Source organism: Stylophora pistillata, chromosome 12, assembly GCF_964205215.1.
Source record: "Stylophora pistillata chromosome 12, jaStyPist1.2, whole genome shotgun sequence".
NCBI lineage: Eukaryota > Metazoa > Cnidaria > Anthozoa > Scleractinia > Pocilloporidae > Stylophora > Stylophora pistillata.
The window spans coordinates 17,055,925-17,081,519 of NC_142530.1; the positions used below are offsets into that span (position 1 = coordinate 17,055,925).

At 39.7% G+C, this 25,595-nt stretch overlaps 2 protein-coding genes across 2 annotated transcripts; both read left to right on the forward strand.

Annotated features, from left to right (window-relative positions):
- The first annotated feature begins 709 nt into the window (after positions 1–709).
- Positions 710–25,595, forward strand: LOC111344001 (cytoplasmic dynein 1 intermediate chain 2). The gene is made up of 16 exons (XM_022951202.2): positions 710–895; positions 3,301–3,463; positions 4,218–4,299; positions 6,184–6,247; positions 6,406–6,466; positions 13,067–13,156; positions 13,697–13,859; positions 14,873–14,972; positions 15,765–15,890; positions 16,570–16,716; positions 18,421–18,534; positions 19,243–19,376; positions 19,627–19,771; positions 20,231–20,371; positions 24,315–24,440; positions 25,300–25,595. The coding sequence occupies exons 1-16, from the start codon at positions 815–817 to the stop codon at positions 25,432–25,434; spliced, it is 1,872 nt and encodes a 623-aa protein (XP_022806937.2). The 5' UTR covers positions 710–814; the 3' UTR covers positions 25,435–25,595.
- On the forward strand, positions 22,455–23,234 carry LOC111344002 (low molecular weight phosphotyrosine protein phosphatase-like). The gene has a single exon (XM_088740839.1). The coding sequence runs from the start codon at positions 22,592–22,594 to the stop codon at positions 23,066–23,068; it is 477 nt and encodes a 158-aa protein (XP_088596965.1). The 5' UTR covers positions 22,455–22,591; the 3' UTR covers positions 23,069–23,234.

Below are 25,595 nucleotides of genomic sequence, written 5' to 3' on the forward strand. Positions count from 1 at the left end.
GTTTTAAAGTCGTTGAAAATTATTAGAAAAGCGTTCTCACTGAATAATGAGAAAAAAAAAAAAAAAAACTGCATGTTTAATCTCTTTAGAACGGCTCGAAAAATTTTGGAATACCGAGTTCTGGTATCATGGTCCTCTGAAAACCATAAATATGAACCGATACAGATTTAAATTCTCCCTCTTAATGTTAATAAATATTATGAGAAAGGTGTTTATGTAAACTCGACCTGTGAACAGGTCCTAATTTCTGGTGTGATCTTATTTATTAAAGAAAGGTGTTTTTCGTTTTTTGTCCTAAACTTAGGACAAACAAATAAATTACCATTTGCAATCTTTCTTATTTTATTGGCCATACCTTGCTTTAGAAAATGCTTCTCCAAGCTTCAAAACAGGTATATTGATTAAAGGTGAACGACTGTGAAAATACATCGTTCGTCTAACATGCGTACATCTCAGTATGTAAGAAATGAATAAGGAATAAATCGAAGATTGCCATCACGGGTCTTTGGTTATATATCCTTATTCATAATTTTTTTTTTTCGTTGTTGAATTCTTAGCTTTTTTCCCTGGTTTTTTTTTTTTATATGTTTGTAGTTTTCAACTTTTCATAAAGTACCATTTTTTTTCCTGCCGCGTTCTCGGCTAGTCTTCGTTTCCAAGCTTCTCTCTGTTAGTAAGAACTGGTCATTTAATTGCAAGAAAGAACTGAGTACTAACACACAAAGGTGTTGTTGTCGGCCATTTTGGAGATACAGTGTTGTCAACACGTTGACTTATTTTCGTCAGGATTTCTTGCACGATCGCTTGGTGAAATATGTCTGATCGAAAAGCTGAGTTAGAGAGAAAGCGGAAGCGCTTAGAAGAAATCAAACGAGCTCGAGAAGAAAAGAAAAAGGTAAGGGTGTTTCAAGAATTATAATTGATCTCAATTATTGCTGAAGCTTAGTCTTAATTCTGCAAATGTAAGATGTGCAACAACGAGATTGTATCAGCAAGAAAAGTGTACGTAAGATTTGTACAAACGAGTATTTGTATGTACGCAAATTAGAAAAAAAAAACTGTCGATAGATCAAGGCGGTTAAATGAATGTGAGCGATTTTACATTTGATTACTTGATTTTACTCTTGAATACAATTCACGGTTGAATATTGTTCTCAAGAAAAAATATACCTAGATATGCCCGTGTTTTTAAAGCATCAACCCCGCTTCAAGAAACGCTTAGTGTTAGATGGAGATGGATTCTCGTTGCTGGATAGGCAGTTGCCAGCATCTAGGTTGCATGCTTTGCAATGAACAGAGAGTTAAAGTTATTTAATATATACAGTATTAGCAAATGAAATACTTTTGGTGCTGTTCATTTGTCAAAATAGCCATCTTGAAAGATTTGAAATGTTTTTAATTGGCAATGTAATCCTGACTTGCTTTGATTACATTCTGCACTTGGTAAAAATAGCAAGACTTGATCAACAAATAAGATTGAGGACCAAAACCTGTTTCAATTTGGTCAATTTCTGCTGTCCATACAATCTCATTTGGACACTACCATGTTTGCTGTTTCTTTCTGATTGACCTTTATGATTATTGTGGTTTTATGTATCTTAATCATGAAAGACTCTGTATACAAACTGCTGTCTCTACAATTTCATTTGGGCAATACCATGTTTGCTGTTTCTTTCTGATTGACTTTTATGATTATTGTGGTTTTGGTTTTATATTACTTAATCATGAAATACTCTGTACACAAACTATATCAAATTAATCTTTTTTTGTCTCATCAAAACTTTTTGGTAGGTTGAGGTGCTTATTATTATAACATTCCCACATTTGTCTTCATATTGTTATGGCTGTCTTGCTTTAGTGGTTATGCTCATGGTAGAGACTGAAATCTGCAATAATTTATCAATTACAGTTAAACCTCAATTGTCCAGACTTCCATTATCCGGGCTTTTTCTCTGGTCCTGTTTTTTTCATGAATATTAATGAGCTTTGATCTTCAAAATTTTAAGAGGTAAAAAATTCAGAGATTATGTTTATAAAGTCAGGAAAAGTGCTTTTCAAACAGCACATTGTCTACTTTGCTTTCAAAAGATCAACTTCGCCATGTGATCTCGTCATAAGACTTTGAAGCAAGCTAGTATGCTTCATTATTTTAGAAACAACAAATAGGTTTACGTTTACATTTACATATTTCATCTTGCAACATATATAACAGACATGTTTGCAAGCTACCCCCCAATTCCCAGTAAACAGGCCAGACCACATCACAGTAATCTCTTGAGTGGGTTCTTTAACTTCCCTTGCCTAATCAAATTAACTAATTAATAGATGCTGCAGATGAGACCTACGGTTTATTCGTCCTTATCCGAGAAGACTAGATTGTCTATCCATTTCTTGATATTATAGAAAGGTAGCACATTCTCCTCAGTTATTTTAAGACCATGAGTGTTGGTCCATCTGGGGCTCGAACTCTCAACCTCCCGCACAACAGTCCGTCGCTCTAACCAATTGAGCTAACTGGCAGGTGGTTAAAAATAGGTGCAATTCGTACATGTAAACTTTGTATAATTGTAGTCAATCAAGCAGACTTTTAGAATTAAAAATGTATTATCTTTATTCCTTTCATCATTTTTTTCTCACGAATATTCGTATTTTTCATTATCTGGACTCTTGGTTATCCGGACTTTTTACCCAAGTCTCAACGAGTTTGAACAAAAGAGGTTCGATTGTATATATATCTCTGCATGGGTTGCTTTTCCTTGTACCACCGGTATGCAGCACATTTCTCACCAATGAACCCAGTTATTAGATAATTCTCTGTGGCTTAATTATGCACTGGAGCATCCAATTTGAAATCAGATCTGGCTGAAGGGTCTGAATCCTTGTGGGATAATTCAGAGGTTCAGTTAGTTTTTCTTTGACCCTTTCACTTCTTAAAGTGACCAAGACAGAATTTCTCCTTACAGTGCAAGGCATTATCAAGATGACAAGTGATGAGACTAATGGAAGTAAATAATAATTATTATTAAATTAGGGATTATTAGTTGATCCAATATCAAATTCTCCAAAGTAACATCATGAGTATTGTATAGCAAACAGTAAGGAGAATTGCTAATGAGATCTTGCTCACAGGCTGTAGAGATGTTATAACAGTAGTAAGGAGTCTCTGAGGTATGGTTACTGTAAACTGTCTATCATGCACTTTGTTGAAACCCTTGGGTTACAATCAGATTTTTCTACCTCATGCCAGCTTTGTTGTACCACTTTCTATTTGTTTTCATTTTCAATTTTTATAACTTACAGCATGAACAAGAGCAAAGTAAGACAGCTGCCGCACCAAAGGGTGGTGCTAGTGCTACTTCTGCATCAACAGAACCCAAAGAGACTGATATTGAGAGAAAAAAGAGAGAAGCTGATGAGCTGCTGAAGGGAATTATACCTGATGATGTAATTGATGGCACTGCAGGTCTGCTTCATGTCAAATCTAATAAGTCTTTACTATATAATAGTCTTTTCTTTTGTCGACCTTGTCAATAACATGGAAACATTCACGTTCCAAAGCCACCAACCAAGTTATGACTTTGTTTCAAATTGTCAGTCATCTTGTAGACTGTGCATCATACCAGCTGTTTTGGTTTGAATCTACAGGGATACCTGTATGAGGTATATTTGTATGCTCATTGGGAAACTTGTGAAGAAATGAATAAACTAATTAAAACGTGTGCCTTTCCTTTTTGTGAACCTTCCCTTTTTGTGAGCATATACATGTATGGAAAGAGACCATGGTACTGGTCTGTGGTCAGCACGGGAGCATGTGTAATGGTGATGTAACATTGAGAATTTCCATTGTAAGAAAGTGTTTGAAGCAGGTGCAAAGGGAACAAGGAGAAAATTATAACAAATTATTTATTTTAATAATTAGTTTTGCAGGGACTTAACTTGAAATCATAGGAGTTTGCTATCTCAAAATCAGCAGTTTAAATCAGAAACCTTAAAGGCATGAGAAGTAATACAAATAAGCTTCAGTGTGAGAGCATGAGATTCAATTTGTTTATGTGAGTTTCGCACTCAATTTTTGAGACTTTAAGCTCTGTTTGACAACTATAGCATGTTACATTCACTCTTGTCAAGAAACCTTGTTATCCCATTTTGGGTGCTTTTGTTGCCAATATTGTGTACAATTACAATTAATTAGAATTACAATGTACATCTTTCAATAGTGTCTCCTCTTGTACCAAGATCTACTAAAAGTGAAGGAGCCAGCCCAAGCAAAGATGTAACATCAAGGCCTTTGGCACAGCAGTAAGTAAAAAAGATGCTGCCTCTGAATATTATTTTCTTCTTTTTAACTTTTTTTGAATTACCGTATTTACCCGTGTATAATGCGAACTTATTTTTCCCGAAATGAACACCTAAATTCGAGATGCGTATTATACACGGAATCCTTTGTTTAGGCTGACGCGACATTAGAATAACAAAGACACATAAGCGTGCGATGTAATTGGTCTTTAATTTGAGGGTAAACTAACCTACCAATGACATGTTAACAATTTGGATCCTTGAATAAATTTAACTAAGTATTTAAGCGAACAGCTGATCAACAAAACAGTTACTGTAATCTTGAGCAATCAAACGTAAACATGACTACAAAACTCGCCGGAACCAAGCGTCAAAGTTACACAGTGTCAGATAAGTTACGAATCATCAATTTCGCCGAACAGCATGGAAATCTCGCTGCTGAAAGAGAGTTCGGAGTATCTGAAAGTAATGTTCGCTTATGGCGGAAGAGCAAGGAAAACTTGAAAAAGATGCCTCAGTTGAAACGAGCAAATCGTGGCAAAAAAGCTGCATGGCCAGAACTTGAGGTTGGTCTCCTCGAATGGATCACAGAGAAACGGAACAATGGTCTCGCCATTTTACCATCGCTGGTGAGGCTGAAGGCCCTCGACATGGTAAAGAACGAGAAATATGGGATTCCACAAGGGCAGTTTAAAGCAGGCAACCACTGGTGTCAGCGTTTCATGAAGCGTAATGGCTTGTCTCTTCGCCAAAAGACAACTCTTGCCCAGCGGCTTCCAGATGACTATGAGGAGAAAATCGTGCGATTCCACCGCTACATTATCGATCTTCGCAAAGAGCACAATTATCCTTTTCATGTTATTGCTAACATGGACGAAACGCCACTAACATTTGACATGCCGCCAAATCGAACCATCAACAACTCGGGAGAGAAAACGATCAAGATTCGTACTACGGGTAATGAAAAGAACCGCATTACAGTCGTGTTGACCTGTGCTGGCGATGGAAGCAAACTGAGACCGATGGTAATCTTCAAAAGAAAAACTCTCCCAAAGGTTGCCAACAAGCACGGAGTTGTAATCGCCGCTCAAGAGAAAGGTTGGATGGACGGTGAAGGAATGAAAACATGGATCGACAAAGTTTGGTGTTCGAGGAGAGGTGGCCTGGGGAGAAGAAGAAGCCTGCTTGTTTGTGACGCGTTTGAAGCCCACGTGACCGAAAGAGTGAAAACAGCACTGACACGAGAAAACACGAACTTAGCAGTAATTCCTGGCGGATTAACCTCGATCTTGCAGCCGCTGGATGTCTCTTTAAACAAGCCGTTTAAAGATGGTGTTAGAAAGAGGTGGATGGAGTGGATGGCGGAGGGAATCCATGAATTTACAGCGAGTGGCCGCCAAAAGAAACCATCCGAGGAACTGATCCTTTCGTGGATCGCAGGAGCATGGCAGGACATTTCCGAAGAAATGATTGAATCCTCATTTCTAAAATGCGGGATCACCAACAGCCTTCATGGATCCGAGTACGACCTAGTTTACGAGGCCAACGATGACTGCAACAACGAGCTCGATGACTCGTTTGCAAGAGAACTGTTCCAGTCAGACTCCGAGTCCGAGTTTGAAGGATTTGATATGTGAAAGATGTTGTAACCATCATTTCGTTAGTTTGCCAAGTTAATTGAAATAAATAGTGTTATACAATTTTACCTTCTTGTTGAGTAGTTTATTTTTCTTTTTTCTCAAAATTTGGTCTGAAATTGGGATTCGTATTATACACGGGCCCGCATTATACACGGGTAAATACGGTACATATAGATTAGGCAAAGAAGGCTAATTTTCTACTAGTCAACTCAATTTATTGTTTATCAAATGGATGATCTCTCCTTAGAGAGAAGAAAAGGCCAGTGAAATTGGGTGTATCACAGCTCACTCAGACAAATATTCCACCAAAGGTCAGTACCATCATTGTTTCAGTAAAAGAACTGTTTATTGTAAATTTTACATCTAAGGCATAATATGAAAAGAAATCTCATGTAGCGTATGCAAATATAAGAATGTTGTGTCTTTTCCATTTTGACATTTGCAAAATCGGTTTATACACTTTCATCAGGAACCAGTTTTGTATAGCAAAGAAACACAAACTCAAAATGCAGAACCAGAAGAACCACAAGGTTAGTACCAGTCGGGACAAAGGGTATTGTGTTGTTTAGGGTACCCACAAGTTAGGGTGCTAGGAGTAATTGCCTGTAGATATAAAGGGTATTGTGTTGTTTAGGGTACCCACAAGTTAGGGTGCAAGGAGTAATTGCCTGTAGATATAAAGGGTATTGTGTTGTTTAGGGTACCCACAAGTTAGGGTGCAAGGAGTAATTGCCTGTAGATATAAAGGCTATTGTGTTGTTTAGGGTACCCACAAGTTAGGGTGCAAGGAGTAATTGCCTGTAGATATAAAGGGTATTGTGTTGTTTAGGGTACCCACAAGTTAGGGTGCAAGGAGTAATTGCCTGTAGATATAAAGGGTATTGTGTTGTTTAGGGTACCCACTAGTTAGGGTGGTAGGAGTAGTTGCCTGTAGATATAAAGGGTATTGTGTTGTTTAGGGTACCCACAAGTTAGGGTGCAAGGAGTAATTGCCTGTAGATATAAAGGGTATTGTGTTGTTTAGGGTACCCACAAGTTAGGGTGCAAGGAGTAATTGCCTGTAGATATAAAGGGTATTGTGTTGTTTAGGGTACCCACAAGTTAGGGTGCAAGGAGTAATTGCCTGTAGATATAAAGGGTATTGTGTTGTTTAGGGTACCCACAAGTTAGGGTGCAAGGAGTAATTGCCTGTAGATATAAAGGGTATTGTGTTGTTTAGGGTACCCACAAGTTAGGGTGCAAGGAGTAATTGCCTGTAGATATAAAGGGTATTGTGTTGTTTAGGGTACCCACAAGTTAGGGTGCAAGGAGTAATTGCCTGTAGATATAAAGGGTATTGTGTTGTTTAGGGTACCCACAAGTTAGGGTGCTAGGAGTAATTGCCTGTAGATATAAAGGGTATTGTGTTGTTTAGGGTACCCACAAGTTAGGGTGCAAGGAGTAATTGCCTGTAGATATAAAGGGTATTGTGTTGTTTAGGGTACCCACAAGTTAGGGTGCAAGGAGTAATTGCCTGTAGATATAAAGGGTATTGTGTTGTTTAGGGTACCCACAAGTTAGGGTGGTAGGAGTAATTGCCTGTAGATGTAAAGGGTATTGTGTTGTTTAGGGTACCCACAAGTTAGGGTGCAAGGAGTAATTGCCTGTAGATATAAAGGGTATTGTGTTGTTTAGGGTACCCACCAGTTAGGGTGCAAGGAGTAATTGCCTGTAGATATAAAGGGTATTGTGTTGTTTAGGGTACCCACAAGTTAGGGTGCAAGGAGTAATTGCCTGTAGATATAAAGGGTATTGTGTTGTTTAGGGTACCCACAAGTTAGGGTGCAAGGAGTAATTGCCTGTAGATATAAAGGGTATTGTGTTGTTTAGGGTACCCACAAGTTAGGGTGCAAGGAGTAATTGCCTGTAGATATAAAGGGTATTGTGTTGTTTAGGGTACCCACAAGTTAGGGTGCAAGGAGTAATTGCCTGTAGATATAAAGGGTATTGTGTTGTTTAGGGTACCCACAAGTTAGGGTGCTAGGAGTAATTGCCTGTAGATATAAAGGGTATTGTGTTGTTTAGGGTACCCACAAGTTAGGGTGCAAGGAGTAATTGCCTGTAGATATAAAGGGTATTGTGTTGTTTAGGGTACCCACAAGTTAGGGTGCAAGGAGTAATTGCCTGTAGATATAAAGGGTATTGTGTTGTTTAGGGTACCCACAAGTTAGGGTGGTAGGAGTAATTGCCTGTAGATGTAAAGGGTATTGTGTTGTTTAGGGTACCCACAAGTTAGGGTGCAAGGAGTAATTGCCTGTAGATATAAAGGGTATTGTGTTGTTTAGGGTACCCACAAGTTAGGGTGCAAGGAGTAATTGCCTGTAGATATAAAGGGTATTGTGTTGTTTAGGGTACCCACAAGTTAGGGTGCAAGGAGTAATTGCCTGTAGATATAAAGGGTATTGTGTTGTTTAGGGTACCCACAAGTTAGGGTGCAAGGAGTAATTGCCTGTAGATATAAAGGGTATTGTGTTGTTTAGGGTACCCACAAGTTAGGGTGCAAGGAGTAATTACCTGTAGATATAAAGGGTATTGTGTTGTTTAGGGTACCCACAAGTTAGGGTGCAAGGAGTAATTGCCTGTAGATATAAAGGGTATTGTGTTGTTTAGGGTACCCACAAGTTAGGGTGCAAGGAGTAATTGCCTGTAGATATAAAGGGTATTGTGTTGTTTAGGGTACCCACAAGTTAGGGTGCAAGGAGTAATTGCCTGTAGATATAAAGGGTATTGTGTTGTTTAGGGTACCCACAAGTTAGGGTAATAGGAGTAATTGCCTGTAGATATAAAGGGTATTGTGTTGTTTAGGGTACCCACAAGTTAGGGTGCAAGGAGTAATTGCCTGTAGATATAAAGGGTATTGTGTTGTTTAGGGTACCCACAAGTTAGGGTGCAAGGAGTAATTGCCTGTAGATATAAAGGGTATTGTGTTGTTTAGGGTACCCACAAGTTAGGGTGCAAGGAGTAATTGCCTGTAGATATAAAGGGTATTGTGTTGTTTAGGGTACCCACAAGTTAGGGTGCAAGGAGTAATTGCCTGTAGATATAAAGGGTATTGTGTTGTTTAGGGTACCCACAAGTTAGGGTGCAAGGAGTAATTGCCTGTAGATATAAAGGGTATTGTGTTGTTTAGGGTACCCACAAGTTAGAGTGCAAGGAGTAATTGCCTGTAGATATAAAGGGTATTGTGTTGTTTAGGGTACCCACAAGTTAGGGTGCTAGGAGTAATTGCCTGTAGATATAAAGGGTATTGTGTTGTTTAGGGTACCCACAAGTTAGGGTGCAAGGAGTAATTGCCTGTAGATATAAAGGGTATTGTGTTGTTTAGGGTACCCACAAGTTAGGGTGCAAGGAGTAATTGCCTGTAGATATAAAGGGTATTGTGTTGTTTAGGGTACCCACAAGTTAGGGTGGTAGGAGTAATTGCCTGTAGATGTAAAGGGTATTGTGTTGTTTAGGGTACCCACAAGTTAGGGTGCAAGGAGTAATTGCCTGTAGATATAAAGGGTATTGTGTTGTTTAGGGTACCCACAAGTTAGGGTGCAAGGAGTAATTGCCTGTAGATATAAAGGGTATTGTGTTGTTTAGGGTACCCACAAGTTAGGGTGCAAGGAGTAATTGCCTGTAGATATAAAGGGTATTGTGTTGTTTAGGGTACCCACAAGTTAGGGTGCAAGGAGTAATTGCCTGTAGATATAAAGGGTATTGTGTTGTTTAGGGTACCCACAAGTTAGGGTGCAAGGAGTAATTACCTGTAGATATAAAGGGTATTGTGTTGTTTAGGGTACCCACAAGTTAGGGTGCAAGGAGTAATTGCCTGTAGATATAAAGGGTATTGTGTTGTTTAGGGTACCCACAAGTTAGGGTGCAAGGAGTAATTGCCTGTAGATATAAAGGGTATTGTGTTGTTTAGGGTACCCACAAGTTAGGGTGCAAGGAGTAATTGCCTGTAGATATAAAGGGTATTGTGTTGTTTAGGGTACCCACAAGTTAGGGTGGTAGGAGTAATTGCCTGTAGATATAAAGGGTATTGTGTTGTTTAGGGTACCCACAAGTTAGGGTGCAAGGAGTAATTGCCTGTAGATATAAAGGGTATTGTGTTGTTTAGGGTACCCACAAGTTAGGGCGCAAGGAGTAATTACCTGTAGATATAAAGGGTATTGTGTTGTTTAGGGTACCCACAAGTTAGGGTGCAAGGAGTAATTGCCTGTAGATATAAAGGGTATTGTGTTGTTTAGGGTACCCACAAGTTAGGGTGCAAGGAGTAATTGCCTGTAGATATAAAGGGTATTGTGTTGTTTAGGGTACCCACAAGTTAGGGTGCAAGGAGTAATTGCCTGTAGATATAAAGGGTATTGTGTTGTTTAGGGTACCCACAAGTTAGGGTGGTAGGAGTAATTGCCTGTAGATATAAAGGGTATTGTGTTGTTTAGGGTACCCACAAGTTAGGGTGCAAGGAGTAATTGCCTGTAGATATAAAGGGTATTGTGTTGTTTAGGGTACCCACAAGTTAGGGTGCAAGGAGTAATTTCCTGTAGATATAAAGGGTATTGTGTTGTTTAGGGTACCCACAAGTTAGGGTGCAAGGAGTAATTGCCTGTAGATATAAAGGGTATTGTGTTGTTTAGGGTACCCACAAGTTAGGGTGCAAGGAGTAATTGCCTGTAGATATAAAGGGTATTGTGTTGTTTAGGGTACCCACAAGTTAGGGTGCAAGGAGTAATTGCCTGTAGATATAAAGGGTATTGTGTTGTTTAGGGTACCCACAAGTTAGGGTGCAAGGAGTAATTGCCTGTAGATATAAAGGCTATTGTGTTGTTTAGGGTACCCACAAGTTAGGGTGCAAGGAGTAATTGCCTGTAGATATAAAGGGTATTGTGTTGTTTAGGGTACCCACAAGTTAGGGTGCAAGGAGTAATTGCCTGTAGATATAAAGGGTATTGTGTTGTTTAGGGTACCCACTAGTTAGGGTGGTAGGAGTAGTTGCCTGTAGATATAAAGGGTATTGTGTTGTTTAGGGTACCCACAAGTTAGGGTGCAAGGAGTAATTGCCTGTAGATATAAAGGGTATTGTGTTGTTTAGGGTACCCACAAGTTAGGGTGCAAGGAGTAATTGCCTGTAGATATAAAGGGTATTGTGTTGTTTAGGGTACCCACAAGTTAGGGTGCAAGGAGTAATTGCCTGTAGATATAAAGGGTATTGTGTTGTTTAGGGTACCCACAAGTTAGGGTGCAAGGAGTAATTGCCTGTAGATATAAAGGGTATTGTGTTGTTTAGGGTACCCACAAGTTAGGGTGCAAGGAGTAATTGCCTGTAGATATAAAGGGTATTGTGTTGTTTAGGGTACCCACAAGTTAGGGTGCAAGGAGTAATTGCCTGTAGATATAAAGGGTATTGTGTTGTTTAGGGTACCCACAAGTTAGGGTGCTAGGAGTAATTGCCTGTAGATATAAAGGGTATTGTGTTGTTTAGGGTACCCACAAGTTAGGGTGCAAGGAGTAATTGCCTGTAGATATAAAGGGTATTGTGTTGTTTAGGGTACCCACAAGTTAGGGTGCAAGGAGTAATTGCCTGTAGATATAAAGGGTATTGTGTTGTTTAGGGTACCCACAAGTTAGGGTGGTAGGAGTAATTGCCTGTAGATGTAAAGGGTATTGTGTTGTTTAGGGTACCCACAAGTTAGGGTGCAAGGAGTAATTGCCTGTAGATATAAAGGGTATTGTGTTGTTTAGGGTACCCACCAGTTAGGGTGCAAGGAGTAATTGCCTGTAGATATAAAGGGTATTGTGTTGTTTAGGGTACCCACAAGTTAGGGTGCAAGGAGTAATTGCCTGTAGATATAAAGGGTATTGTGTTGTTTAGGGTACCCACAAGTTAGGGTGCAAGGAGTAATTGCCTGTAGATATAAAGGGTATTGTGTTGTTTAGGGTACCCACAAGTTAGGGTGCAAGGAGTAATTGCCTGTAGATATAAAGGGTATTGTGTTGTTTAGGGTACCCACAAGTTAGGGTGCAAGGAGTAATTGCCTGTAGATATAAAGGGTATTGTGTTGTTTAGGGTACCCACAAGTTAGGGTGCAAGGAGTAATTGCCTGTAGATATAAAGGGTATTGTGTTGTTTAGGGTACCCACAAGTTAGGGTGCAAGGAGTAATTGCCTGTAGATATAAAGGGTATTGTGTTGTTTAGGGTACCCACAAGTTAGGGTGCAAGGAGTAATTGCCTGTAGATATAAAGGGTATTGTGTTGTTTAGGGTACCCACAAGTTAGGGTGGTAGGAGTAATTGCCTGTAGATATAAAGGGTATTGTGTTGTTTAGGGTACCCACAAGTTAGGGTGCAAGGAGTAATTGCCTGTAGATATAAAGGGTATTGTGTTGTTTAGGGTACCCACAAGTTAGGGTGCTAGGAGTAATTGCCTGTAGATATAATATAGACCACTTTCATAAATGGCTGCCATATAAATATTCTTTTTTTTAAATTTAAATTAGCCCTTCTGGCCTTGCTTGAGATAATGTATTCTGTTGAATTTTGTACTGGAGAACGAGGCCAGTAGGGCTAATTTAAATTTAAACAAAAGAATATTAATCTGGCAGCCATTTATGAAAGTGGAATATTATTACCACTGACCATTCAAGAAATTGTGAAAAACACCATCATACATACAGCTATTCAATAAATATACTGGGTGTCAATCAATTGAGTATACTGCAAACATGTTCAACAAAGAGAAGGCACTTTGTGCATCAGGCCAACCTGACAATTCCAATTGCCTATGAGCTTTTGATGTCCAGTAACCTCTGAAGGAGACCAGTCAGTTCTTAAATCAATTACAGTGTACCTCTATCAGAGCTGGCATAATTTCCTTTTAACTCATTCATGAGCCCACAAACAAATGATAGGGGACAGAGGCAGGATTGGACTCGGGCATCATACTGGATACTTAAAGATGGCTGATGAAATGAAAACATATTCAAAACCATCATTCACTGACTTCTTCATTCCTCTATGTTGTTTAACTTGAATGGTTAACTTGAACTGAACTACATTTTCTTTAAAATTACTCACTTTGTATTTGTTTTCTTTTTTTTTATAGATGAATTTGAGACTCCAGCTGCGTCAAAGCCAAAGGAGACTGAAGCACAACCTGAACCTGAAGATGGAGGAGAAGATGGAAGAGAAGAAGGTTATTTATTAATAAGTATTAATTTTATAAGATACTGCTTTCAATTCATCTGGTCTGGGTTCAGAGGGTGACTAATGCATTCAGTTTGTTAGCTATTTCATGTTTTTCATTTTTGAACCAGAAGAAACCCTCTAGGAATTGAACCAGGAAACATTACATTACATGAGAAAGATGTTTTTCATCTTATCATGAGTGTGGGAGAAAGAAAAAACTCTGAGTCCCTGTGAGGAATTAATAAAACCTCAGACCTTTGTTGTACCATTGATCAACTGAGACTCCATGGTGAGCAAGGCTATTATGAATTTGATATACTGTGTGACATGCATCCTGCATGCTGTCAAGATCAGCAATGTCGATAGTGTCATGTTTGTAAATACAATAAGAAGGATGGTATATTTTGAGCTTGTTGAAGAAAAAGAGAAAGATGTTTTTGTCTTGTCAAGAGTATGGGATAAAAAAAAGAAAAAATTCTGGGTCCCTTTGAGGAATCAAACCTGAAGCCTTTGGATTTTGATTATAATTGTTTTACTTTCTTTACAGTGCCTGTCATAGAGCTCAGCGATGAACAGAAGGAACACATATTGAATTCTGGAGAATTCAATAAGTTCTTTGAAAAAGCAACAAGAATGATGGAGAGAGCCTTGTGTGAAACAGTTGACATTACATTTGACTACTCTGGTGCTGAAACAGAGGACACTGAAGGGTGGGTTTTCTTTCTGGTAACCCCAAGACTGATAACTATCTAATTTCTCGTAACAGCGTCACCTCCTAATCTAACACTAAGACTGTGAGAAGAAAGAAAATCAGGGCTTGACACTAACTTTTCAACTTACTTGCCAAGTGGCTAGTGACAACTTAGTGGTTACGACAAGTTCAGTTTGTTTACTAGCCAAACTGGCCAGTGGACATAAAAAACCACAAGGCAAAACTGAACTTCTACTAGTCCTTGGCTAGTTGGCTACTGTTAGTGTTGAGCCCTGGAAAATTATTGAGAATTTAAGAAGCTCTTGATTGTCTAATCCATAAGGAGAAGTGACACACATATTGTAATCACAGAACCAGTTAACTCCCACGATCCAATTACTTACATTTGTATTATTATTACTTATTACTAAACAATGACTGCCGTGTGTTCCTCCATAAACAGTACATGGGGTTCCATTTTTAGTCAAGATAAAAACCCACTGGCTGACAGGCTTCTCTGTTCTCATAATCTGTTTGCAAAATATTGTTTCAGTCTAAGATTTGTGATTGAAGTTACAGGTTAACTCTGTAACTCCCAGGAGTGACTAAAACAATTTCTCCCTAATTTAATTTAATTTAATATCATTTATATAGCGCTAACTCCACTAATTGACCAAAGCACTTACAATATCAATACAATATCAAGCAAACAAGTATGAGAATAAAGAAAACTATCAATAAGGGTATTATTTAGTTGATCCAATACCAAATTCTCCAAACTTACATAAGAATTGTGTGGCAGACAGTAAGGAGAATTCCTAAGAAGATCTTGGGAGTGATAGGGTTAAGATCTCTTGTTGGAGTTAAAGGTTTAAAGCTTACAAAAGCAGGTTAAGCTCTGGTTGACATGTTGGGCTATTTGGCATGTAGAAGTCTTCTGTTAATTTGCCTTGTACACTGCTTGGGTTGAGGGCTTGTGGTTACATTGGTTTAGATTTATGAAGTTAATCCTTAGATTCTCTCCTGTCACAGAGATACGCAGGCATCTGGTAAACTCTCATTCAGCAGAGAGTTCTTTGACGAGAGGTGGTCAAGGCACAGGACAGTGACTTGCCTTGATTGGTCAACACAGGTACTGAAGGATAATGGAAATGTTTTTTTTTTTTGTTCTTCCCTTAGCAATAGATAAATTTAAAATTGTTTAATTTTGTGGAACAATTATTGGAGAAGTTGTGGCACCCGGCAGAGCAACTCCAGAACTGCAAGAGAGAGGGTGGGGGCCCCCTCCATTTCTTGCAACTTGCAAATGTACCTCTTGTAGCTACATGTACTTTAACCCAAGACTGAAGTAGGCTGCCATTATTAGTGCTGCTTTCTGCCGAAGGAAGATTTGAGATGGATGGGGAAGAGGTTTGCTGGGGTTCTGGCTCCGGTTGTTCGAAGGACGGATAACACTATACACTGGATAAATCGCTGTCCGGTGGATAGCGCAGTACGTTCTGGTAACACTTATCCGCTGGATAGCGATTTAATCGTTGGATAGCATTATCCGCCCTTTGAACAACCGGAGCCTGGCCGTCATATCAGTGTTAGACTACCTTACAGACCTCTCATGTTACTTAAGGCCTTATGCTCCACCACAGTCAAAGGAATTATTGAGCTCAAGTGCTCACAATAATTTTGTATTTGGAGGGACTAAGTATGGGTAAACTTGCAAAATGATTTGTTCAGGGATAATTATGTTTGTGACCTGTGATTATCATTATCTTTCAACTAAGTAAAAAAATAAATTTACATGAGAGCAATGCATACAGCTGAACAGGTACAAATGTAACTTGCCCAGTGCTTGTTGGGAAACGTAATTGTTAGCATCACTTTGTGTTACACCCCAATAGTAACAAAGTAACATAAATATCTTGTTTAGTACCCAGAGCTGTTGGTAGCTTCATATAACAACAATGAAGATGCCCCACATGAGCCTGATGGTGTGGCACTCGTATGGAACATCAAATATCAGAAAGAATCTCCAGAATATGTATTTAACTGTCAGGTGAGTGTTTAAGATTAATTATTGGTAAGCAGTTAATGGTTTATGCTGAGAGCAGGGACGGTATTTTTTATAAAGCTTTTTAGGTGTGCAATTAGCCTTTTAGGGTTGTATTTAGGCAAACCACCAAGCCAACATTTTTGTCAATTTTATAGTGCAAAGACAGTCAAAGCTTAATCACTGTGAGTTCAGGATTTAAATAGAACCTCTTCAGGAACATCTCGTATGCTTAATAATTGCAGTGGCGGATCTAAGGGAGGGGCCCAGGGGGGGCATCTCCCCTTTATTTTGGGAAAAAATCGTAGGAAGAGGAGAAGCCGGCAGGTGCACACACACAAATAAAACCAACCCCCTCTTCCCCCCCCCCCCCCACCTTAGCTTACAGTCTGGATCCGCCACTGATATTTACATGTGTTAATGTATCAGCAGAAACTCAATGATATGAAGACTATTTTTGATAATTTGCGCTTTAAGATTCCCTCTAGTTATGCATGTGACTTGGAAATTTTACAACTTAAATTTTATGCTCATCTTTTCCATTTTGCAGAAATATCACACATTTATCAGGCGAGATATAGCCTTAATACCTTCATTCCACAGCCACCCTGTGTCCTTCTGCCATTTTGCATACTGTTGCGTTGAATTTCCGCGGAGCACTACTCATAATTCCTTTCCATTTCAGTCTGGTGTGACGTCAGTTACCTTTGCCAAGTTTCATCCTAATTTAATAGTTGGTGGGACATATTCAGGCCAAATTGTATTGTGGGATAACAGAAGCAGTAAAAAGACCCCTGTGCAGAGAACACCTCTCTCCGCCACTGCACACACAGTAAGTGAATTCTATTTTGATTTGATTTTCTTTGTTTTGGTGTTTGGATAACAGGGCTATGACAATCTTTTCAATGTCTAGTAGACATTGTTTTTCTGAGCAAGGTCTTTATGTGATAGCAGAATATACCGTAATGATTCGATTTGGCGCCCTCGTTCCGAAAAACGCCCATTCTCTATTAAGCGCCCCCTCGAATTTGTTTTTGTTTTTTATAAGCGCCCCTTTTCTATGGAGTGCCATTACCGCCAATATTCAGCTACTGTTTTTTTTTTATATAAAATGGTGCGTAAGATATGAAGCCACTCATGTTTTATGCAGCTAATCATTTTATAAAATGGTGCCTTAAAAAAATATGGAGCGCTTTTTATGAGGTCAATTATGATTTATGCAGCTAATCATTTTATAAAATGGTGCCTTAAAAAATATGGAGCGCTTTTTATGTTTTACGCGGCTAATCGTTTTATAAAATGATTAGCTGCATAAAAATGGCTTGATATAAAAGCGCTCCATATTTCTTAAGGCACCATTTTATAAAATGATTAGCTGCATAAAACATAATTGGCTTCATTAAAAGCGCTCCCTATTTTTTATGGCACCATTTTATAAAATGGTTAGCTGCATAAAACATCATTGGCTTCATAAAAAGCGCTCCTTATTTTTTAAGGCACCATTTTATAAAATGATTAGCTGCATAAAACATCATTGGCTTCATATCTTAAGCACCATTTTATAAAAAAAAAAGTAGCTGAATATTGGCGGTAATGGCACCCCATACTTTTCCAGTAAGCCGCCATTCTGTTTGTGTGAAAGCACTCTTGGAGTACGTGGTTCATCTTCCATTAATTGCTTGCTTAAAGCCTTATTACAGCAATAGTGGTCTTCGTCTCAATCTCTCAGCGAGTGCACAGCTCATTCAAACGGATCTCGTCTACAAAATGTTGCGACGATTTCTTAGCTAGTCGTTCTAGCCAGGAAAGATCAAGGGACGACAGGTCCTACATCCAGTCTTTTGATCCTTTTCAAACACACACTAAAGCTCTCGCACATCCTGCTGTTTCTCAAGTAAGAAATAAACGCCCTGTCCTTAAAGGAAAATAAGCGCCGCGGGACCTAAATTGAACCAGTACGGTATGCATATGAATACTCAACTGATGGACAACCGCTATTCTGCTAAATTCGTATTATTTCGTCTGTTAATGATTGTAAATTTGATCATACATGTATTTGATTTCCTTTTGTTTTTGGCACTAAATTGTGTAACAATGAGTTTGAAACTAAAAGGATATACAGTGTACATGTACATGTACACAGCGCACAAGGATAAGATTGAAACGTAGCATCTTCATAAATAATTGACCACCACAATCTTAATTACCCCTCTCTGTGAAGAGAAACAAAACAGAGAGAAACAAAACAAAGAAAACTTGCAGGTAAAGCCAAAGAAAACTGGTACTTTCTTATTAAACGGGGTAAGTTTCTAAAGAAACTGTGGTGCTGCCGCTGCTGCGTCTTTGGGAGTGCTAAGGTAATTTAGTTTTATCAACTGAGTTGGTAATGAAAATTGGCCACCGTAAAGAGTTTTGAAAGCTGACGTTTCGAGCGTTAGTCCTTCGTCAGAGCAGCACTTTCTTACACTGTTTTTGTTTGTTCGTTTGTTTGTTTCATAACGATTGTGTAATTGGAAGATTTATTTTCACTATGTAGCATCCGGTTTATTGTGTGAATGTGGTTGGAACTCAAAATGCTCACAATTTGATCAGTGTGTCTACTGATGGAAAGATGTGTTCTTGGAGTCTTGACATGTTGTCACAGCCTCAGGTAGGACAGCGATTATGTTAACAAGTTCCTCCAGCTCGTCATATCACGACAGCGACAGTTTCCGTGAACGAAACTTACAGGCTTTGTACGACGCTTGACTGACTAGAACCACAGCTCCTCTTATCGTGAGTGACTACTGATCACTCTTTCTCATGTTCTAATCAATTGTTGTTTACGACAATCCTCCGTCTCAGGAAAGTTGTTGCACAGAAAAACTGCACACGTTCTTAAGTTTACCCTTTGGGGAAGCTACAGTACACTGTAGTTTATGTTTTGTCCGTCTCGAAAGGTTTAGTTCTCATTATTTTTCAAAGCTCCTATTTGCAATCCGTGTTGGAGCGCTTTGCGATCGAGAGTCGTAAAATCAAGACATTAAATCACAAGAGCCAATCAAATTGAAGGAAAATGTCACGACCGTTGAAAACTCAAAGTAACAACACACAAACTGCTTAATGCGCGGGAAAACGCCTATCACCAAGACGCGATTGGCATTCGTTTTAAATCTGATTGATTGAGAAAGTGGTGCCTGATTTTTGGACCAATCATACACTGTACTCCTTTTGGTGAAGTTTTGCCTTCCACGTGTTTTTCTTCCTCGGCGAATGATTAGTTCAGCGTGTCATTCTATGAAATGCGCCCAAATGTTATGTTGTAGCTTCATTTAGCACTAGCCGTGATGTTCTTCCTTGCCATCTCTGTTTATTTCAGGACAGCATGGAGCTTCAATTTAAACAGTCCAAGGCTGTGGCGGTGACGTGTCTATCGTTTTTGGCTGGTGATGTCAATAATTTTGTGGTGGGGAGCGAGGAAGGTTCTGTCTATACAGCCTGTCGACATGGAAGGTAACCTGAGCGTGAAGCTATGTTATTCGTTTTCATGCTTTTGACGCCTTTGTTTTCATCGAATGCTCCAGCCCCCCCGCACCACGCCAAAAAAATAAATAAAAAAAGCCAACTCCCAGAAAAAAAATGGAATTTAAGCTTTATTGTCATCTGAATCAAGCATCAACGTATAGGCCCATCTTTCTAAAACTGTGCATAACTTTTCTCAAAGAGTACTAATAGGTGGAAACCTTGCTTGCTTGTTTTATAGCAAAGCGGGAATCAGTGATATATTTGAAGGTCACTATGGACCAGCGACAGGCATTGATACTCACTCAGCAGCAGGACCTATTGACTTCTCTTATCTGTTTTTGACGTCTTCGTTTGATTGGACCATCAAACTTTGGAGTCACAAGGTAAGGATTGTAAAAACGAATGTTTGGACGACTCTTGTATATCTGCCTCTCTATTAACTTTTCCTCTAGTCTTGATACTGGCGAGGAATCGCAGAATCCTTCATGTTGGAACAGACTTGAAGACGTTGAAGAAAAGGAAAAAGAAAGAAATGTGTTACTAACGTAAAAGAGTAATACAGAGAACTGGCATGGGTTCGAATCCATTATTTCTCGGTGGCGCTGCTTCACGAATATCTCCCAGGCTTCTCGCGTAGCCCGTGGAATATCGGTGTGCTCATCTCGCCGGCAAGTGAAGCAGGCTGGCTTGATTCTTTCAGACTTCATATGATGATTTTCAAGCAAACTGATTGTCTAGCAGCACCAGTGAGAGCCTGCGCACAGGCTCAAGATGTAATTAAGCTTCTCTCTCCTTGACAAAAATATAAGACATCTGTATTTATATGCAATATTTGCTGGCAGAACCCACGTCCACTGTATTCTTTTGAAGACAATGGTGATTATGTGTACGACGTACAGTGGTCCCCAGTTCATCCTGCTTTGTTTGCTGCCGTGGATGGAACAGGAAGACTGGACCTGTGGAATCTTAATAACGACACAGAGGTAAACTGATAGTTTTTCCTTTAAATTAGGTCACAGGCGTCCGAAGGTCATGTATCGAGCAAAAGCGAAGGATTATTTCATGAAAGCGTCACGCGTTGTGTGATACGGTGTTAAGTTACGCGAGCAACCGTTGAGAGTTTGAATGCGTTATAAAGAATAGCGTGGGGAACAAAATATGGTCCATTTAAAACACTAAATATTCCGAAATATGAACATTTTACACGTTAGATAATAAAACTTACTCATTCCTTGTGTGTTCGTCGTGTTTTTTGGCGACTTTTGCTGTTTTGGGCTTGCTTTGCCATCGCTGTTTTTCCTGTTATCGGACAAAGTCAAGGCTGCACACTACGATTTCGACTGTTGTCCACGCGGAGGCGGTTTTCGCCCAGAAAATCCATCTATTCGGCAATTGTTTTACCCACAGCTTACGATCCAAATTCATTGTATCCTGGAAAGTGTCTCAATTCCAAAAATCCCCGCGCAATACGCTGAAAACGAGCGTTTTCTACCATAATTTCCACGTTTATTCCTTTCTGGCAGAGCCTTAGACTCACAGACTGGACACGGCCGCGCAAGAGGCTTGGGTCTAAGGTTAAAATTTTATCTCTACCGAGAGTGGTACGGTCGCATTGTTTTATCATTGTTTACAGGATGCTCAACCTTTATCTAATCTAAGTTAAATTGGCCACCGTAAAGAGTTAAAAAGCTGACGCTTTGAGCGTTGGCCCTTCGTCAGAGCTGTAGAAGGGCTTACGCTCGAAACCACAGCTGTTAAACTCTCTACGGTGGCCAATTTACTTTATCGATATAGTTCATAAAACCAAATTACCATGTTACCCCCACCGACGTAGCACCTCAGTTTCTTAAGAAACTTACCTCCTTTATTCCTTTATCTCATCTACCCTTCCACATCCGGGACAAAACATGTTTTTTTGGCCTATCAAACTTCAATGTTTTGTACATAAATTGACCGTACCACTCTCGGTAGAGATAAAATTAACCTTAGACCCAAGCCTCTTGCGCGGCCGTGTCCAGTCTGTGAGTCTAAGGCTCTGGCAGAAAGCCTGAATAAACGTGGAGATTACGGTAGAAAACGCTCGCTTTCAGCCTATTGCGCGGGGGTTTTTGGAATTGAGACACTTTCCAGGGTGCAATGATCTTGGATCGTAAGCTGTGGGTTAAAAAAATTTCCGAATAGATGGATTTTCTGGGCGCAAACCGCCTCCGCGGGGACAACGGTCGAAATCGCTTAACACCGCATCACACAACGCGTGACGCTTTCATGAAATTATCTTCGCTTTTGCTCGAGACGTGAACTTGGGACGCTTGTGATTAGGTTAGATTATGTGCGCGAGATTTCTAAAGCGTTATAATGGATGAAGGGGAAGTCCGGATCTGCCATTGTGTACAGAAGTCCAGAGAAAAGCTAATTGTTCTAGCATAAATCTAGTCACATGTACCAGTCGTTCTAAACTGAAAAACAAGACAGGCTCGTGATTTGATTGAAATAGTGGTGCAAAGAGGTCACGTCGTAGGCTGATAATTGGCCACCACACCTCACTCACTATCTGTCACAGAACAGATAATGTGTAGCGTTAGTAATCAGATTGCAGCAGTTGCTATCAATTGCAAGTATTACTAAAGAAGTATACTAAAGAAGACAAAACAGCATGCAGAAACGGCAGTGTGTGACATGAGTCTCGGAAGGAAAGTTAACCCGTGTCCGTTTTACATAAAACTCTTTCTGTGGCACGTACTGATTTGGTCTCTTGCAAGCCGATAATACTCTGTCAGTCTTACGCACTCGTTAATAAGTCGGATGTAAACCTTGCAATGGTCCAGCTCTCCGTAGAGTCTCTGTCACACTTGCTTCCTTAGCCAGCTTAGCGGTGGAGGGTCGGAGCCTAGGATGCGAAGATCTGAGGTACTCAAGTCTTTTCCTTTGTCCCACGCTGTTGACAACAACGAAACAATACCTTTCTTCATTTACTCTGTCTGATGGAGGCACTTATTTGTTCGTTTGAAAACCTGAAACTCTGTCAGTTTAACATCCTTACGCGGTCAGTTACGAACACAATTTAGTCAGTTGTTAAAATTACTATGTCAGTACGTTGTGCCCACAAGACGGATATTTTTCATTGTTACGTAATCATTTTATTCTTCCTGCTGCGACGGATGCAAGCCAAGTGAACGCGTTTGGGCGTCTAATGGCAATCCCATATGGCAGATTCTAAATATCGAAAAATCTTGTTCGTTTGTCGTGGGAACACTTGTCGTTCTCCATCCGCTAAAGCGATTTTAAGGCACCTTTTACAGGAACGTGAAGATAGGAACGAGTGGGAGATTGACAGCGCTGGAACTCTAGGTTTCCGCGAAGGACTCCTGTCGGATGAACGTGGGTTGCAAGTGTTGAAGAAACATGAAATTACTAGCAACCACCAAGCCAGACAAGTAAACGAGGATGATTTTCGTCGATTTGATGTAATTCTGGCCTTTGATGAAAAGAATGTACGAGATCTGAATGAAACTTTTAAGCTAAATGGCGGCGCTGCCCGAGCGGAGGTAAAACTGTTTGGGACGTACGATCCCAAAGGAGAGTTGATAATACACGATCCTTACTATGGAGATATTTCAGATTATGAAGTCATGTTCGATCATGTTTACAGATGCTGTGTGGAGTTTTTGAAACAGTTTTAGAGAAGGACTTGTTGATATTTCATTCATTGGGTCAGTTCTATTTTGACACATTGAAGGGACATGCTCAATTCCAAGCGTAAACAACTGGTACAATAACAGCTGAATTAGGATATCTGAAACCGCAACACCGCAAAAAAAAAAAAAAAAAAAAAAAAAAATTACAAAATATCGACACCGCAGAATGTTTTGTATCCATGTATAATAAACAAACAAACAAACACACACACACACACATACACACACACACATACACACACACACACACACACACACACACACACACACACACACACACACACACACACACACACACACACTTCTGAGTAGATAGCAAAGTTATTTGTACTAAAAAAATTAATTGTGCTTAAAGATGATTACAAGGCTTGAAATAGCGGCTGGTCAACGAATAATGTCCGGTCCCTGAAAAAGTCTTGTTCAGTGAAATCCAAGAATGGCAGACGGTCTTTATCGCCTGTGAAGAAAAATTTAGTGCCGAGCGTAAGGCTTTGAATTTTAAAGTTCATCATAATTTGCGTTTGTGAATAAAAGGGGATGAGACTGAGAGAGGCACTACCAGACCAATAATTTTAATTTTAATAATGATTGTATTTTCGCCCCGTCATACACCAAACTGTCTCCGCAAGCTAGGGGGTCTTTCCAAGTTGCATAAATAGCAAAAATAATGAACAACTTTATTCTTTTATTTTGTCGGCATGTACTAAAACCAATGGGACAATTACGAGTTTGCGTGACGATTTCGAACTTCGTAACGTAACGTGAAATAAGGGTTTATGCGACATTAGCGCGACTCCGTGGATATTTTGAGTTCCGTCACAAATTGTTTCGTCTACCGTCGGTCGTTTATCGTCTACCGTGTGGGTTTTAGTACATGCCTGTTTTGTCCTCTTGGATTTTATAGACGTGACGTGAGAAGCATAACAATGCCTCTTAATGTCGGTTTGAAACTTTCTTCGTTTTAGCTTACAATGCATCAAATTATCGGATATGAGTTCTACTAGTAAGTGTTTCTTGATGTATTTTCACATCAGGTGGCTTGTATAAATACGAAAGTCAACCACATCATAGGCTTCTGTTTTGTTAACTTCGTAACTTTAGAAGCTGTTGAAATTCAATTGTTTAGAGGACATAGTACTAAAGCGATATTGATTTTGCGGCTGTGTGTAACGCAATTCTTCACCATTATGTCACGTCTCCTTACCCCACCCCTGTTCGCCTTCATTTCTAGGTACCAACAGCGAGCACCAGCGCCGAATCAATGACGTCACTTAATCGTTTACGATGGACACATTCTGGTCACCAGATTGCCGCGGGTGATGATGACGGTCACGTATTCATCTATGATGTCGGCGAGGTTAGTACCGGCGAATTATATAACAGGCGGAACACTCATAGAATGTGTTGTACATATCCACGTTAAGCACTGAGTAGTTAACGTTTTCAAAGTGTCGTGGTCTGAAACTCTCAACTAAGTGAGGTAAAATATAATATTATTGCGCTAAGTGTATTTTTTCTTTGCCTCTCTTGAGTCGTGTGAAACTCAGAAACACGATCAACCTTTGGGTGTATATGTAGAAGGAGAAGAACCACGTTCGTTTCTATTTACTTATTTGATGTCCTCAGACAACGATGCCTCTAAAATTCTACTATTCAGTGCTTCATTTGTAACCGCCTTAATCCTCTTAGCTAGCGAGCAAGCCCAGCAAGCAAGCCCTTATTGATAGCACTGCAGGACTGTTTTCCACCTTCGGGAAGATTTGAGAAGAGTCAGGGAAAGGTCACCCAGGGCCGGATTTTTCAAAGCTGGGTGAAAATGTCTTATTTCAGATGTGAAAGCTTGGAAAGAAAATGCGTTATAATTCTTTTTGTCCTACAATATGATGATTGGATATTTAAAAGAGAAGAGAAAAAATAATCCCGAGAAGGGTTTTGAACCAAGGAATAAAGGAACCCGGATTAAAATTTAAACCTTGGGATAACGCTAATCGGCCTTCGAACAACTGGGCCCTGCATGGGTCTGGCACCAATATCAGCGCTAGTCTCCTTTGCAAATCTCTCGCCGGCTCGCGTTGCTTAGGCCTGATACTTTCCCGCGGGTAAGGAAACGCCCGTCTCCAAGCGCTAATAACGACGGCCAACTCATAGGGTGATCTATCCCTTGTCACACAGTTCAGGCTCATTCTTATCTTTCTATTTTCTTGGTTCCTTTTTAGCAACTTGCTGTCCCAAGAGTGGATGAATGGTCAAGATTTCAAAACACCATTCATGAGATCCAAGCTAACGCCTCATCCAACGTTGGCGAAATAGGCTCTCCCAAAATGTCACCGTCCAAGATGCCATTTAGTTGATAATACTACCTGTAAAATACTGAGGAAATAATGCAGTAGAACTGTAGTATAACAAAACTGTGTTCGCCATTCTAGGCAGAGGACTCAGCTGTTAACTCAGGGTGATTGCAATGAGGGTCGTAACGAGGAATGCAGCATGGTTTATTATTATTATTATTATT